The sequence below is a fragment of the Rhineura floridana genome, chromosome 2 (assembly GCF_030035675.1).
Source record: "Rhineura floridana isolate rRhiFlo1 chromosome 2, rRhiFlo1.hap2, whole genome shotgun sequence".
Taxonomy (NCBI): domain Eukaryota; kingdom Metazoa; phylum Chordata; class Lepidosauria; order Squamata; family Rhineuridae; genus Rhineura; species Rhineura floridana.
In genome coordinates, this window is record NC_084481.1 from 82723806 (window position 1) to 82742074 (window position 18269).

General features: G+C 40.6%; 1 protein-coding gene across 6 annotated transcripts in view; it reads left to right on the top strand.

Moving 5' to 3' along the window:
• Positions 1 to 7360, top strand: part of IQCB1 (IQ motif containing B1) — a 33513-nt gene extending 26153 nt beyond the window's left edge. For 5 of the 6 annotated variants that reach the window (XM_061609124.1, XM_061609120.1, XM_061609121.1 and 2 more), the window contains 3 exons: positions 2455 to 2583; positions 3857 to 4013; positions 5556 to 7360. In XM_061609124.1, the coding sequence (XP_061465108.1) occupies positions 2455 to 2583; positions 3857 to 4013; positions 5556 to 5779 (510 nt within the window). In that variant the 3' untranslated portion in view covers positions 5780 to 7360. The remainder of the gene's footprint in view (positions 1 to 2454; positions 2584 to 3856; positions 4014 to 5555) is intronic. The other variant, XM_061609125.1, reaches the window with a different exon arrangement.
• The last annotated feature ends 10909 nt before the right edge of the window (positions 7361 to 18269 follow it).

Genomic DNA, 18269 nt, shown 5'->3' on the forward strand with positions numbered 1-18269 from the left:
AATACCCTACCAATAATAGCTTCATTGTCTATACGATTTTCCCCCAGTCCTTCCTACCAAACTAAAATCTTGTTTGAAGCTGCTGTTCCAGAGCCATATTGTTCAGCTTGCCTTGCCAAGTATTATGTGCCTGAGGAGAGGATCAAGAGAAGAAATCATGTGCTTCCCAGTTGTCTAACTCTGGTAGTTCAAGGCGCTTTGAGGGTAAAATTGCTCGTCTCCGTAGCAATATTGATGCCACATCTACTGTAATGTCTAGTGCAACATTTGCTGTAACTTCTTGGGATCAGTTTCAGTTGAGGTGTTCTGATGGTGTGGACAAGGTGCTTGCAACCATGCAACCAGCAACATGTCCTCTTGGCCCTTGCCCTTCTTGGCTTATTAAAGCTTGCTGAGGGGGTATGACCGTGAATCCAGGGTGTGGTCAGTGTGTCTTTGCGGGAGGGAGTGGTCCCAGCTACCCTGAAAGAGGTGGTGATCCAACCACTCCTGAAAAAACACACCCCAGACCCATTGGTTTGTGACAACTACCACATAGTCGCAAATACCCCCTCTTTAAGGAAAGTGATTGAGAGGGTTGTGGTGCAGCAATTGCAAGTACTCTTGGATGAAACAGATTATCTTGACCCATTCCTGTCTGGGTTCAGGCCTGATTATGGGACTGTATTGGGCTTGGTCGCCCTGATGGATGTCCTTTATCAGGAGAAGGACAGTGGAAGTGTGACCCTGTTCTCCTTACTTGATCTCTCAGTGGCTTTTGATACCATTGCCCATGGTATCCCTCTGAGCCGATTTGATGAGATAGGTATCAGAGGCATTGTTTTACAGTGGTTCCGATCATACCTCCAGGGTCATTTTAAGAAAATAGCATTGGGAGATTGTCTCTCAGTCCCCTGGCAGTTGTGTGTAGGGTGCCGCAAGGTACCAACCTGGTCCCCAGTGCTGTTTAACATCTCTAGGAGTGATCATCAGGAGACTTGGGGTGAGGTGTCAGCAGTACACTGAATAGCCAGTTCTATTTCTCTGTAGCATCTAAATCGGGAGAGGCCGTGCAAGCCCTGGACCAGTGCCTGGACTCAGTGGTGGGCTGGATCAGGGCCTATAAACTGAGTCTGAATCCTAGCAAAACGGAGGTGCTGTGAGTTGGTGGTTCCTGAGTTCAGATAATTGGTCAGTTACCTACTTTGGATGGGGTTGTACTTCCTCTGAAAGAGCAGGTCTGTAGTCTGGGAGTGCTCCTGGATCCATCTTTGTCGCTAGAGGCCCAGGTGACCTCAGTGGCTAGGAGTGCCTTTTACCAGCTTTGGCTGTTAAGACAGCTGCCACCATTTCTGGGCTGGGTTAGCCTGACCACTGTTGTTCATGCACTGGTAACCTCCAGCCTGGTTTACTGTAATGTGCTCTATGTGGGGCTGCCCTTGAGGTTGGTCCAGAAACTCCAGCTGGTACAAAATGTGGTGGTATGACTGCTCACTGGGGCAGGGTATTTCCAACTTATTAACCTGTTGCTGAAAAAAATGCACTGGCTACCCATTAGCTACCCGGCCAAGTTCAAGGTTTTGGTGTACAAAGCCCTATACATCTTGGGACCAGGATACCTGAAAGATCGCCTTATCCTTTATAGACCCAGTTGATCACTGTACTCTGCAGCTGAGGGCCTCCACAGATACTATCTTATCAGGAGGTTGGTTCTGCATAACATAGGAAATGGACCATTAGTGTTGTGGCAAACTCCCCTGTGGAATTCACTCCCCTTAAATATCTCTATTATCTTTTCAGCTCCTATTGAAGACCCTCTTTTAACACGCCTTTGTAGAGACCTTATCCCAGTCTGTGTCTGTGCTAGAATTGCTTTTTAAGATGTTTTTAAAGCTATTTTTTAAAAGATGTTTGTTTTAAGGTGTTTTAAAGTCTTCTGTTTTTAAGATGTATTAGTGTTTTCGTTTGCTGCCCTGGGCTCCTACTGGGAGGAAGGGTAGGACATACATTTACTAAATAAATAAATAATAGTAACTTGACTCAGAGGAGAATACTGATCTAGATTGGGCCCTTGATCTGATCCAGCAAGGCTGTTCTTATTTTCATATTTGCTATAAGAGGGTTTCCATTCAGCCTGAAGATGAAAGAAAGAAATATGAAAAGGCTGAAGGGTTCAGAATTAGAGAAGAATTGGACTTTATGCTTCATACTCAATAAGAGATCTGAGCTAAACCTTTGTATCATTTCCTCATTGACACAGAGTACTGAACTGAGAGTTGCTGTTTAGGAGACATATACAGTGAGTACTGTAAGTTTTTTTGTTTATGTGGGATCCAGGACATTTGTTTCATGAAAGATTCTGTTAAAAAAAAACATTTACAGATTTCCCAAGAAGGCCTTCAAGAAACTGCTCTGTAAAAATTCAAACACCTTAAACCATTGTTACCTTCACCTTTAATACTTTTGTTTCCACAGGTGCTTAAATTCTTGGAAAAGCAAAGGAAAAGAAGGGCCTATTCTCTCTGGAAACAGCCTAAGCCCCTCTCTGATGAACAGAGGCTATCATTGCAACAAAAAGTGAATGACTATATCAAACTGCATCCGGTACATCATCATATCTTCTACCCCCAGGGCACTTTTTCACATACGTTTGTCTGCCAAGGAATACCTACACACATGCTGAGGAAGCTAGGCACATTTGCTATTTACACATGGCATTGTCTGGACTCAAAAGTCTCTGCTGTTGTTTCACACAAACTGAGTGTAGCCTAGAAAATACATAAAGCTCTCCTCCTGCACATGGCGGAGGAAGACAGGTAATGTGAAGATTGCTCAAGCTGCCTCTTAGGGAAGCTTTTATTTCATTACTGACCCATTTCATTGAAGAATGTCTCAAGCTTCCAAGTAACTTGGACTACTTGGGTGGGTAAACAGTTTGAAAACCACGGCTGTATAGCAACAGGAGTGGTTTCCCCCTAAGTGCTACCTTGGCATTAGCCTCAGTTTAGTATTGTCAGTTTAATAACTGAGATAACTCATTGGGGAGGGGAAAATCTGTTAACTTCTAATTGCAACTGGGTTTTTTTAATCCCACACAAGCTAATAAAGTAGTGGGTCTACTTCATTTCCATGGTACGAGAGATAGAACAATCTTAATTATGTGCCCTTTAGGAAGATTTTCATCAACAGAAGTGCATCAGGCATGTTTCTGTTTCACAAGGATTAGCAACACTTATAAATATTTTTCTTTCAGCATCATTTTGAGGGTTTGCCTACTGGTCAACAGCTATAGTATCCAGGCACTGTTTCCAACAGGTGCCCAAAAGATGTGTGTATACATCTGTTGCAGCAGTGCCAGTTTTGCTGTTAGCCTTTTTCCAGAAATTTTTTTTAAGCCTGCAAAACTGGTTTAACAAGATGCCATGATGGCAGAGAAAATAATGACAAGTACTGGAGGCAATGATGGTTCTACAATATCACCTCTCAAAAAAGTTTTAATCCATATGTAGCCTTTATTAGAGTTCTATGCTCTTTGCCTAATAGAACAGGTCAGAAATGCATAAATATCTGTGGCTTATATAAACTTGGAATATATCCCTCTTTATTTGGTCTATGAAACATAAGATATTGGGGGGGGTTGCTTGGGGCATTTATTTTTCCTCCATTAATGTAATATGAATTTTCTTCTTCCTGAATTCTAATTAGGAAACTAAATTTATTCAGTGATGGATCAATGGCTTCAGGGAGAAAGCACAGGAAGAAGCACCGTTATTAGATTTACAAGTACCCAAGGAATGCAAATGTTGTGCTGTAGACATCAACAAAGGTTTGAAGCTGATAATGGCTAACAGTGACAGGCACAATCATTTTTCTACAGGCTTCCGAGATGTCAGAAGAAATGAGCAGGAAACTTCATCATCAAGCTCAGCAAAAGCTGGCCCAGTATTTGTTGAAAAGAAGCCAGGATCACAAAGCAGAGCAGCACAGAGAGGCTTTGCTAGCCCAAGTCCACACAGATGTGGAGCAGCTAATGAGTATGTGTCCACCTCATTATTATTGTTTTTTCTGATTTTCCTCCCATGCTAGTTTTAATGTAATGTCGATGAAGATGACTGTCAGACGTTATTCATGCTAATAGTTGATACTACAGCACTCCAGAGATTATCTTTGACTGTGAATTGTGAACCATGCATCTTGTTGATTCCATGGCTATTTTGGTCATGCTCCTCTTTAAATTTTGTTTTTCTGTTCACAATGACCATCAGTGTAGTCTTAACATGGAAGTAAGTCCTAATAGGATTTACTTTTCTGGTAACTATATGTAGAATTGTTGCCCATGTCATTTCACTTGAGTGTCAGCATTATCCAATCCCAGAAAGTGCTGGGATGACCGAGATCCTGGAATGCTAATTTAAAACGAATACTGATGAAAGTTAAAGAGGAAAGTACAAAAGCAGGACTACAGCTGAATGTCAAGTCATGACAACAGAAAATTTATGTAACATTAAAGCTGACAATGAGGACATTGAACTTGTCAAGGATTATCAATACCTTGGCACACTCATTAACCAAAATGGAGACAGTAGTCAAGAAATCAGTAGAGGGCTAGGACTGGGGAGGGCAGCTGAGAGAACTAGAAAAGGTCCTCAAATGCAAAGATGTATCACTGAATGCTAAAGTCAGGATCATTCAGACCATGGTATTCCCAATCTCTGTACGGATGTGAAAGTTGGACAGTGAAAAAAGTGGATAAGAGAAAAATAGACTCATTTGAAATGTGGTGTTGGAGGAGAGCCTTGCAGATACCATGGACCGTGAAAAAGACAAATAATTGGATGTTAGAACAAATTAAACCAGAATTATCATTAGCAGCTAAAATGATGAAACGGAGGTTATCATACTTTGGACACATAATGATAAGACATGATTCACTAGAAAAGACAATAATGCTATGAAAAACAGCAGGGAGTAGAAAAAGAGGAAGCCCAAAGAAGAGATGGATTGATTCCATAAAGGAAGCCACAGACCTGAACTTACAAGATCTGAACAGGATGGTTTATAGCAGATTCTATTGGAGGTCGCTGATTCATAGGGTCGCCATAGGTCGTAATCACTTTGAAGGCACATAACAATAACTTATTGTTTAAAATGTACAGTGTGTCATCTTAACTACTTCTACTTAATGTTGAGAGTATTTGTGTAAAGATGTTTTGGGAAACTTTACAGAAATCTTCAACAAATCAAAATGCAGTTGCAGTATGTTGAAGTTATTCTTTTTTATTTCCCTTTCCAATCATGAGCTATATGTGGCATGTACCTTCCCTGTGTGTTAAAGACTTGTTTTTTAGTTACAATGCCTAGAAACATGGATTCACTATACCATAAACAGAAGAATAGTATTGTAAAAACCAGAGGACCAAAACCACCGGATCTAAAGATACAGAATATGAATGGACTCAAAAGAATGAAAGAGGGAAGAAATGTAGGCCCAAGATTATTAGCCTTGCATTCTAAGAAAAAAGTCATTGTGATTCTTTTGTTTTATTTTACTCTGGTTTTTGCTCCTTTTGCCGTAGGTGCTCCAAGTTTAAAAGAATCCAGCATGAAAGATCTGAATGTCTTTATGAGTAGATCAGTTCCTGTGGTAGCAAAAGCCAAGCAATGCCACAACTTCATGTTGAAGTACATGCAGTGGCCATGGTGGAAGAAGCTTGAAGAAGACTTCTTAGATGAAGATGCTGCCTCAGAAGATCTGAGTGCTGAAGTTGGAACTTTGTTCATTGGGGGGAGCAAAGCATAATTGTGGGGGGGAAATTAGCTTAACTTTTATGTATGGACATCACAGGAGAGAAGAACATATTCCAAGAGGCTCTAGCAAGCAGTTCCTCCAATGCTATCCAAATGTTTAATTTAATTTTTTAGAAGACTTTTTAATAAAATGGGTTTGTACTTGTATACAAAAATTATATAGCTGTTAGCCAGCTCCTACTTTACAGGTGTTGAACTCTGTAACCATAGAAAGTCTAAATTCTGATAAAATTATCATTTTAAATATTGTTAAAGCTCAGTTGAATTTTTTTTGAAGTAGGATTCTGAATTTAATATTGTGGGAGTCAGGATTGGATGTTGATGATAAAGAAGGAATGAAGTGCAGTGTAGCTTTGTGTATGTATATGGTGGAGAATAGAGGTACGGGATGGTACAGGGAACAGCAGCGCAAGAACCTTCAGTCTCCTGGTGACTTACAGCAGTGATGGAAAACCTTTTTCAGCTTGAAGGCTGCATTCTCTTCTAGGCAACCTTCCAAGAGCCACAGCAGTGGTGGGTGGGGCCACAGGCAAATGTAAAATTTGCCTTTGTATCGTGGGCTAGCTGCTACACTCACCCCTGTCTACCCTTTATATAGAAAAGCAAAAGCCATCGTTGGAGTTCAAGGGCCCATTCCAGCCAGGCAAAAACACTCAGGTGCAAAACAGGGCCAGTGAGGGGTGTGGCCTGCTGAGGATGCCAAGAGCCTTGGAGGCCCACATTTGGCCCCGGCCCTCAGGTTCTCCATCCCTGACTTAAAGCAGAATGGGTTTGGGGTGATGCTGTAGGTCTTTTGAATAGCCCATCTGCACACATGGTTTTCCTTTTTCTTTTTTTTAGATGTGGTGAAAAATGTTAATTTTTGTTGTTGTAGTGAACTAGGAGCACTGACTGAAACAGGATTAAATAGTTCAAGTAACTTATGGAGTGAAACCTGATAAGCTCCTGACTGTGAATACCTTCTGAATTACACACATAGATTATGGGTTGTAGTATGACCAGAAGTCATACTCAATCAGATTTTGTTCTCAATCAGAACAAAAATACAATAATTTTGATTTGGCTGGCCAGGTTGAAGTACCAGGCATTGTCCACATCCTAAGCTGAACTGAACCAGCTTCATGGTCCTTGTATTAATTAACAAAGTCCTGAACAACTTAGGTCCAGGGTATCTTAGAGACTGCCTGAACGCTTATATCCTCAGCTCTATCACCGAGATCATTTGCAGGAGTGGCTCTGATTGTCCCCTGAGTTGGTGAGGCTCATTTAACATCAACATGAAATCAAGCCTTCAGTGTCATTGGCCCAGTTCTCTGGAATGCTCTACCAACAGATTCAGCAGGCACCTTCTGTTTTAACTTTTAAGTGCCTGCTGAAAACCTTTCTATTCCTCCAGGCTTATGTAGGCAATTAAGAGGATGCTTCTTTCGCAACAGTTGACTTTTGATTTTATTGTACTTTTATGTTCTGTATTCTGTAGTGATGGTTTTTAATGTGTTGTAAACCACTTTGATGTTTTTAACGAAATAGCAGTATACAAATATTTTTATAAATAAATAAGCTATGTCCCTTTCTCAAAGACTTCTTTACTAAATTTTGTGGCTAGGTTCCATGCATCGTTGTTGCTTTCCTCAGTGTTTGTTATGTTCAGAGCAGACACATTGAAATCAATGAACTTAAGTAATTTTAGTTATTGATTTCAGGAGGTCTGCTCTGAGTATGAGTAAGTTGGATATTACTCTTATTACCTGCACTCGCTCTGATTTGTGCCACTCTAGCCTGGTTACCACTTAGCTACTTCTAAAAGAAAATTCTAGATGAAGGTTTCCCTAGCATATTCCATCTACTTCCTGTGCCAAGCCACACACATCATCATGCCTTTTACTTGAAATGTCTGTGAGACTTACCCTCGCTCAGTGAATATAAGCTACAAAGTGTCTCCTATCACTGCTGAATCTGGACATCTAGAATCTTTAAAGGGTTTAGAGAATAAGCTTCTGGAGGGAGGTTTGGATAAAGTGAGTTCTAGCAACATTCTTTTGTATGATGCATAGAGTTGCTGAAAAATGAAAAGAATGATGGTAGAAAGATATATTTTAAAGGAAAGTGAATTGTGACAAGTATCCAAGTCCCTTGTTAATGGACTAAGACAAGACTAAGTTTAAGATTTGATGCAGAACCTTTGTTATGTTGGGACATCACCACAGTAAATGCCATAAAGGTGTGGCAGTGACATGATACTGGCAGTGCATGGTTAATGTACCAGTACCATTTAGGATTCTATCTAAATTATACGCCTGTCGTGAGGGGATAGCTTTTATCTCCTGTAAACCCGTAGCTTAGTTACCACCTTTAAGTGGAACTGAATCAAACTTCATTCCAGGCTTTCTTCTATATAATGGACTTACTCTCCACCACTTCATATTCTGGGCACAGAGTGAATCAGCTATGCTCATTAAAAACAGTGCAGCAATGTGTTCCAAGGGTGGCTTGGGAACAGCTTTGAAGAGCATAGAGTTTGTCTGCTTCTAGGACATAAAACCTTTCAAGAGCTGCCTGGGTCTTGAGGTATATTGCAAATAAATGCACCTCACTTTGTACTCTAGGCTCCCTCTATCCCCATACCTTGTGCCATACCCTATGCAGGACTGCACAGTCTGAACTTCCTTGTTTTATGAGTTGTTATTGCAGTGCAGTGCTCTATACTCAACTCTTCATAATTGTCTTCATTATAACATCCTTTTGTCACAAAAAGATGTTCACAAAGGTGTCCTGTATAATGCATTTCTTCTAAAGAAATGAACCCCCTGGCCTATGTTAAATAGCTGGTGAATTATACAGCTGTCTCACCAAAAGGCTGCTCATTGTCATGCTAATGCCCTCTGCCACTTACTACCATTGAACTAGATTATGAACTGCCACTTTGTAATATGCAGTTTGCTAGATAATAGGATTTCCATTTTTAACTCCCTTTTCAGTATCTGATTAAAGGTACCCGAGTGTCAGTGGAGTTCACCATACAAGACTATCATCAGTATAAACATGATTCTGCTTTTCTCCAAATCTTTGTAGTCTCTGCTACCATTTTATCTTGGGACACACTGCTCCTGTAAGCGACATCACTTAATGGATGAAAATAGCTTTCTGCTATCAGCCAGAGAGCTGGGCCAGGCTTGCTTTACTTAGGTTTAGTACTGACATGTCAGTTTTTGATCTATAGAAATCTCCCTAATGCAGAATTCCACTCAAATTTTCATTGTACAACATATGTATTTTGGGTCTCCAGCCAGCAAAAGTCAATGCAAATTTGGCTAACTGTTTTATGTGCAAATAAAGTGAAAGTGTTAATTTAATTTTAGTGGAATTTTAAATTTAAGTGGAACAGTCCCCTGTGGCATAATATATAATCCCATTGTACACAAGTTGTGTACATCTCTCTGCCTAAACCATAAATGTTTTACATGTTATTTGTTCTTAAGGAAACCACTATTGAGGCTCCCCCATTATCACAAAATGATTGAGAAGCCACTTCATCTTTCCATTAAGCACTGTCTGTTGTCTCAGAAAGCCTGCTATCTTCTGAGAAGATCCTAGTTGGGCCAGAAACCATTTTTTCCCATAAGGTCAAAGTCACTTTCTTGGTCCTTGCTTTAAAGAAGCAGTAGGGAACCTATGAACCATGGGACAGATCTGGCCTGCAACTTGTTTCATCTGACTCATGGCAATAGACCTATTTATTTATTTATTTATTATACTTGTATAACGCCCCATAGCCGAAGCTCTCTGGGCGGTTTACAGTAACTAAAAACAAATACAATTTAAAATACATCTTTTAAAAAACAATTTAAAACACAATTTAACAGACCTATTCACTCTGTTACAGCCCAGCCAGTTTTGAATTGCCTGCCACTGCTTTACCTCTACACAGTAGAGCCCCGCTTTACAGCGCTTCGCTACAGCGGTCTCAATTAGATGCAATTAGACTAAAGCCCCACTCATACGGTGCTTGTTCTGCTTTTACGGTGGTTTTCGGGCATCATGCACCATTCTATTCAATGAGTTCCGCTTTACAGCAGTTTTTGGTTTTTGGCAGGGGTCCGGAACGTAACCCGCTGTATGAGTGGGGCCTTACTGTACAATCAAAACAGATGCAGCTGATTGCCTAGCCTTATATGATAAGGGTGAATTGGTGCCATTATTATTTTGGTGTCATAACATCCCGCTGAAAGTAATTCATTTCCTAGCAGGAACTGAGAAACCCACCCAAATTCAGAAAGAGAGAGCCTTTAGCTAAACAGAATGTATACGAACAGGTAAATGAGACTGTGACCCTGTCTCACTTTGCATAAACCCAGTATAATTACGGTGTCCATAGTTCTGAACTCACAAATAATGAATGTGGATTAAGAATCACAAATCTGCCTGCAAAACATATGAGCTGGGGAGGATAGAGTTTCCTGTTTGGATTTGGAGTAAAAATAATGCAAGAATAGGTAATTTGCAAATATTACATGGTCTGGAGTAAGAAAGCAATGCTTCTGTTCGAACTAACTTTACAAAGTAGTGTGCAAGTTCACCAGTACGTTCCTTCAGGCTGGATGTTGAGAAAAAAGAGGGGAGCAGCTATAATAGAAACCCTATTCTGCAGTTTGTACCCGTCATGCACTTAATTTCACTCGTTTACTTCTAAGTAAGAGTCCGTGTTCAGTGGGGCATACTCCCAGGGAAATCTGCATAGGATTAATCTGATGTGTTGGAAGCAATATGCCAGGTGCAAGAAGATCTCCGACTGTGCACTACTTCACAATTTTTTAGTTGGCACTTATGGAGGCATTATTCTACTATGCTCGTATGGAGCTTTTCTGATAGTCCAACATATCTACTTGTGTGTGATGTCTGTGATCTGGAGTCTGCCTGTCTGTCTAAATAAATAATCTTATTTCAGGCATAAAGGATCACAAATGTGACAGCATGTACCAAAAACGCCCTTAGGCCTTTGAGAGCGTAAAGCCAAAAATAATAATAATAGCTGTTTTGTACTCGAATCCTGTGCAACTGAGAAATAATTCTATAGGACTCCCTTCAATTTAAGTGCACTCTGGAGAAGTGTGGACCTTGATTGGATTCTTTTTAGTAGGTAAATAGCACATGGTAGAAAAAAAGCCGCCGCCCCGCACTTTAAAGAGTTGACCCTACAATGATGAACAAGTGGAAGACAGATGTGAGAGATATCATATTGCAAAAGTCTGCTGTAGTCTATAACTAACCCTTCCAGGTTCCCAGACATCATATTTACACTTGCTTACTTAGGGTTTAGTGATAGTGTGTAGAAATAGGGCTTGGATGCTCTGCCAGTGCAATGTCCCTCGGTTTCAATTTGAATGTTTGCTAAAGCAATTCTATACGGATCTGACTTGGTGTGTTAGTGCAGAGGTAACCCAAGGAGCCCGTCTGAGGCCAAGAAAGCTCAGAGCAGAGGCTCATTCACTTCAGCTGCATTCACCTTAGACTTGCAAATATTCCTCTGAGGGGAGGGAATCAACCTGCTTATCCAAACTGACCTGTGGAGCCATTTTAGATTAACTATATGATTTTGGTGGTGTGATAAATTGGAACAAATCATTGACTCATATCCCATCCATCCCTGCCTTAAAGAAAGCACTGTTGGGCTGGGGTATTGTTACAGTTGAAGTAGCGAGCCTCTTAAGGATACAAATTAGAGAAATAATAAATAACAGCCATGCGTCTGTGCACAGTGCCTCAAGCAACAAAACAGCAACAGAACACGTTTGGAAAATTCATCTCAACAAGTGTGGGAAGCAAAACCATCCCTTAAAAAAAAAGACAGATTCCTGTTCACAAGCAAAATCCAGACACAGTGCTTCAGGAACTATCTAGTCATTCACTCCTGGTAATTCTTTTCTAATTGTTCCCCACCTTAATTCAGACCTGCTGTAACAAGTTCTATGGTGACCAAGGGCTCCCTAAAGAGCAAAGGTAGCACAAAGCAGATATTTTAACATATCTCAGTGGGCTCCTCAAACTGACGTCAGCGGGAGCATTTCTAGGCGCAAAACATTCTTCCTCATCTATATGTTAATAAATACACAGAGCTTACTGAGAAACTACGGAGGCTTTTTTCCAGGAAGCAGAATTAGGTGTATTTATAAATATTTAAAGATAGGGAAAATAAACTAGCTGTGACAACTGTTTTTGCCGTGGGAGCAATCTGAGCAACTCATGTTGTTCCATTTTAATATAGATTCTGTTTTGACTGGGTTCAACAGGTATTTGACACATGCTGTTTTGACATACTAATCCATCTTGAATCCTGTAAATGGGGTAGAATGGATGCCAAAAGAAAATATTCTTCTTACTGGTAACAGCGCAGTGCTTTTGGACTGCCCCATAGTAAATTGGGAGTTACTGTATAAACAGTAGTGTGGTGGCAAATTCAGAAGTGCAGGGCCCTTATGATAGTCACAGCCACACCCCTTCTCATTCTTTTTTTCCCTGCTGGGTTGAGAATGAGATCCTTGTTAATGCCTTCTCCCACAACAACAGATGTCCCTAGGAACCAACAAGCATGAAAAGAGAGAGTGTTAACTACTGAGAAGAGTATTCTCAGTGGCTGACTCACCTCCTTTCACTCTAATTGGCTCCAATCAGCAGGAAAGGACAAGGAAGGAAGTTAGAAGACTTTTCTCTGTGGCTAATATGCTCCCCTCTCATTATCTTATAGGATGCTGGAGACAGAGGGACCCTGCTGGTACCCTGGACCCAAAAAAGTAAAAGGTCTAAGTCCCCAAGTCCCCAGACGACTACACCACTGGTTATAAAATACAATGTTTTAAAAACACAGTATCATGTATTCCCAGATGTCAAACAACGTATAGTATTAGCATTTGAGATATGACACGTGGTTCAGAAAGATCCAAAAGGTCATATAAAAGATTCCATAAGCAGATTTAATTTGGGGGAGGGGAGGTGGCAAAGGAATACTTCTGGCCACAGTACCCCCATTTCACTGTACTGTACAAGAAACAAGCAAGTTTGCCTACCCTGATAAAAAATAAATTCTCCGAGTACATATAATTTAACATTTTAAACTTACTTAAATCATAGCACCATGATGACTACAGGGATAAAATGTTTGTTTCAGCTGTTCTGATGCCACACAGTTCCTTAGGAATAAGCCCCAGTTTGTGGTACAAAAGGCTAATATATATTTAAAATAAAGATAATAAAATCAGCATTTGTAACCAAGTATGCTCCTGGCCAACACCCCCAACTATAACATTAACAAATGAGAACAGTAAAGAAGGAATGTGACCAGTTTCAGCCCCAGTAGGCTCCAGCATTATTGTTATAATAATAATAATAATATACTAAATTTATATCCCACCCTTTTTCCCAGTAGGAGCCCAGGGCGGCAAACAACAACACTAAAACACTATAAAACATCATAAAAACAGATATTAAAATAAAACATATTTAAAAACATATTAAAACAAAACATCTCTACTTAAGAGGTTTATTGAAAGAGGAAGGTCTTCAGTAGGGGCCGAAAAGATAACAGAGATGGTGCCTGTCTAATATTTAAGGAGAGGGAATTCCAAAGGGTAGGTGCCACTACACTAAAGGCCCACTTCCTAAGTAGTGTGGAAGGGTTGCCAGGTCAGAAGCATCCCAAACCCTGAGATTTTGGGGGCGGGCCCGAGTGATATCATGGGGCACGTCCAAGTGATGGAAGGGTTCAAGTGCCCTCAGGCCAGGCCAAGCCAGTCACCAGAAGGCCACTGTAGGAAGAAAGGAGCCTAGTGTTGTGGAGATTAGATGGGAGCACTCAGGAATAAAAATGGATGCCCTCGAAGAGCTGCAATTCTAAACACACTTACTAAGGGACTAAACCCCATAGAACTCAGTAGAACTTACGTCTCAGTAGATAGTGTTATGAGCATGGGGGTTGAGATGGATGATTCCTGTGGGTCCCCTTTCCAGCCTCTGATTTGGAATTCTATGCCCTGGGGGCTGGCTCTGCTAGCCAGATGAATCTATTTGATTAACAAAGGAGTGGCCAGGTAAGATAATGGGCTCTATCAGTTGCCCAGCAACGGAGAATGGGCCAGGAAGACCCCTTTTGTCATTTAAACTCTGCAGGAGAGCTTCCCCCCCACTCCTGGCAGCTAGCAGGGGTTGTGCTTGTAGTTTTAGTGTGGCTAGAGAATTGCTGGGAACTGGAAGGCAGGCAGAGAGACTGGCTCTCTGCACAATGGCCTTTGGGATGCCTCCTGCAACCCAGATGAAAAAGCTGGATATTGGACTGCTGATGCATTGAACCTCTCCATCCTAAGCTCAGGCTGGAATGTGTGTAAATAAATAAACCATATTTCATAAAGACACCGCAGTCTCCGCTGACCTTCTTCCCAAAGGAAACCAAACCCTGGAGGAGAGCAGGGACCTCCAGAAATCTCACCGCTCGGAGACTGCGGGAGGCACGCAACAATATGGTTTAGATTGTGTTGTTGGTAAAGCTTGACAAGGGATCCTCTGCAAAGGTATCCATATCCAAGTAGGGTTGGAAACCCCCTGCCTGAAGTGCCCTGCCCCTACCTTTTAACATCCAAATTTCTTTACAGATTTGACACTTCACTTCAGAAAGAGGTCTGAGTAATGAGTAAGAAGATTCTCTACCCTTTTCTGTCTCCCCTGTGGGCTGCTATAAACTGACTTTATCAGCCAACCCAATTCCAGTGAATATAACTGACAGAGAGAAAGCACACATGATTTGGTCTACCTTCATAGGCAGTAGCTTAGGAACAACAACAATTGCAGCCATGCTGCCCAGTATGTGAATTCTCTTTTACCGCTATTGGACAAGAAACAAACAACAAGGTGAATCATCAGTGGGTTTAAGGAGGTTGAGCGGAGCACATGGAACCACTGTTGTTGCTTCTAGGATGAAAGGGAGTGAGGATAAAGGTAAATGAAATGCAAATTGAAAAAGAAGAACAAAAGACAGTGATGATTTCTTAAATGCAATACCATACCAACCACAACAAGATTCCTATGAGTAAGGCAGAAAACTAAGCATCTCACAATCAGTCAGGATTCCTAACCAAAAATTTAAAATATGATAAATGAAGAAATATTTGTATAAGCATGACTATCAAATATATTTATTATTTACACAACCTGTAAAGATATTTATAGTGCAATCCTACAATCCTACACTCATTCTGAAGCAAGTTCCAATGTATTCAGTGGGGCGTACTCAAATAGGGACAGAACTGCAACCTCAAGTTATAAGCAACTTCATTCACCCAACCCAAAATTCAGAATCATGCCACTTTACGCTGTTTTGCAACTGCTTATACTTGTTTTTATGGTTATTGGATTTTAAAGGGATTTATTTCTTATTATGAGCTGCCTTGGTTTCCAGACTGCAACCCTACTTCACAGCGTTGTTGGAAAGATTCGTGTATACACACACACATTGGAGATGTAAAAATACATACACCTCATATAATAGTTTATTGTCAAAACCAGTTGATCATTGCAGAATATTAAAAAAATAAGATCAGTATTAGTTTCCAACATAATAAAAACAGTGATAACTAAGTAAGCCCTGCCTAATTGCTTTAAAAATAGGATTGGAGAGGCAGAGAAAGAAAAACAACACAATTCTTTCCTATGTTCACTTAAAAATCCCATCAATTTGCAGCACAATCCTAACCATGTTTACTCAAAAGTAAGTCCTATGGAATTCAATGGGGTTTACTCTGGGTATGTTTACTCTGGAAAATCAAGTACTAGGTTATTATTATTATTATTATTATTATTATTATTATTATTATTATTATTATTATTATTATTATTATTATTATTATTATATACCGCCCCAAAGCCGAAGCTCTCTGGGCGGTTTACAACAATTAAAAACATTAAAAACAAGTATACAAATTTAAACCATTAAAACCCATAAAAACAGATAAGCAAGTTAAAAACACATGTTATTCAAATGCTGTTAAAATGCCTGGGAGAAGAAAGAGAAAAGAGGGTTAAAGTTTCAATTTGGGAAGTTTGCAAAACACTGCTCTCTTCAAAATTTAAATCTGTCTGACTCCCTCACACAGGAGAGAAAAAGACTGAAATATGTTCAGAAAAGCAGGGAAAAGCACATTTCTGAGCCTTGGGCCAGTCACTGCCTCTCAGCCTCAGAAGGAGGCAATGGTAACCCCCCTCTGAATACCTCTTACCATGAAAACGCTGTTCATAGGGTCGCCATAAGTCAGAATCGACTTGAAGGCACACAATTCAATTTGACTCTACTTTTTGTCTTTATCATTTCTTGTCAATCACAACCCTGGTTTTTTTATTGGCTAAAAACCTGAAAGGGTAGGGATTAGAGCAGAACTTAGAGCAATCAAGAAGTTGGGGGGGGGGCTGACGTTTTGGTGTGTATCTCTGGAACCAGACCACTTAGAAACTTAATTTTTTTTTAACTGAAAGCTGAAAGTCCGGAGATTAAGGTGAGTCAGCCAGAGGGGACCCCCAGAAACTGGAGTCTCAGGCTGAAAAATGGAGATCTGGCAACCCTACTTAGGATGCATGTCATATGATAACATGCTCCTAAAAGAGCAGCTTCATTGGTAAGATCCCTTTAATGAAAGGGAATGATGAGTGCTAGCTAGAGGACTATCAGAAAATAAAAGTTAATTTTTAAATATATTTTCACATAGTCAAATATGCATGAGACTACCTTAGTTTCTTATTTGTCAATCACATTTTTCTCCTTTTCTCAAAAAGGCTGAATAAGAAATGTTTGTGTTCCTTATTGCATTCCACTTTTCAAGATGCCGCATTTCACTGTGTTCCACATTTTTCATTTTGGAATCTGGCAGTTGGTTGACAGGAATGCCAACAAATGGAAATTCTCTCTGCTCCAGACTCACAAAGTCAAGGAAAAATGTTTCCTCAAATGAGAGAGGATTTCCTCATTTAAACATAATTAAATGGGGAAAACACTGGGCGTTCATAGCTTCCACAATCTAAAAAATGACCTGATGTGGCCCAATTAATGGTTTGGAAAGACCCTGTGCTGTGCATGGTCATGTAGATTACAAGAAAATGGGCTGCAGTAGGCTGGGGGCACTTCCACACATGCCAAGAACACCCATATGATGCAGAAAACGGAGGCAGAGCACTGGTATGTGTAAGAAGGAAGCAGAAAGAACCAATAAGCAGGGAGAGACACAGCCAGCCAGCTCACCAGCCCTCCAACCCACCCAAAACCCTTTCAATGGCTCTTCTGAGGAAACTCCCCCATAGGAGCCTCTTCTCCTTACTGGGACGCTGGCTATTGATTTACTTTTTAAAAATATCTGTACTGCTTTTCATTGACAAAAATAATAAAATGGTTAACAATATAAACATCTGACAAAATTCAATTAAAGCAAAATCATAAATAAAACGCTATGATACCAAGGCATTTCCGACTGGTAGTAACAGTTAGGGAATCCTAGGGGAAACAGATGGGATGGTATTCAGCTAAATAATAGTGCTAGCGCAAGAATTACCACTAGTACTGTGGGACTTCCTCTTGTCCTCTCCCCACACCATCCCCAAATCTACACCATCCCCAAATTAGGGAAGATCCAGAACAGATTTAGGGGGTGCACATGGTAGAGGAGAGGGGCAGAACATTATGCTGCACAAGGAAAAACCCTTGTGTTGATGGAACCAGCGACTTAGCTCTATGTTTAATTCAACGCGTGGTTTTTTAACTAAGAAAACCATCCCAAAGAGCGTGCCCATCAAATTTCAGCAAGGAGAGCGTTCCACATTGTGGGTGCCACAACAGAAGAGACCTCATCAGGACTCACACTAAACTAACCTCTGTAAACTATGGTACAGTCAGTAAGGTGCCATCTTCAGATCATAGTGACTTGGGCAGCCTATATGGGAGAAGATGATCCTACAGAAATTCTGGTCCTGAGCTCTTAAGGCATTGTAAATGAAAACTAACACTTTAAATGTGGCTTTGTAGCTACCTGGCAGCTGGTGCAGCTCCTTCAACACAGGTGTTATGTGTGAGTGATTGGAAACTACACTGAGTAACACAGCCACTATATTCTGCATTAGCTGCAACTTCCAGACCAGCCCTAAGGACACCTCATGTAGACAGCATTTCAGTAATCTAATCTAGAAGTTATCAATGCATGGATCACTTTAGCCAGGCTATCCCTATCTAGGAATGGTCATAGCTGGTGTACCACCCTAAGCTGGTAGTGGGCTCTTAGCATTTGGGCCTCCAATGACAGAGATGCATCTGTGTTCACTCCCAGTCAGACTATGTACCTGCCCCTTCAGAAGGAGTGCAACCCCTACCACGACAGGTGAATTCCCAAATTCTCAGATCTCTGAACCATCTACTTACAATGCCCCCATTTTGTTGATGTTCAATTTCAGTTCATTAGCTG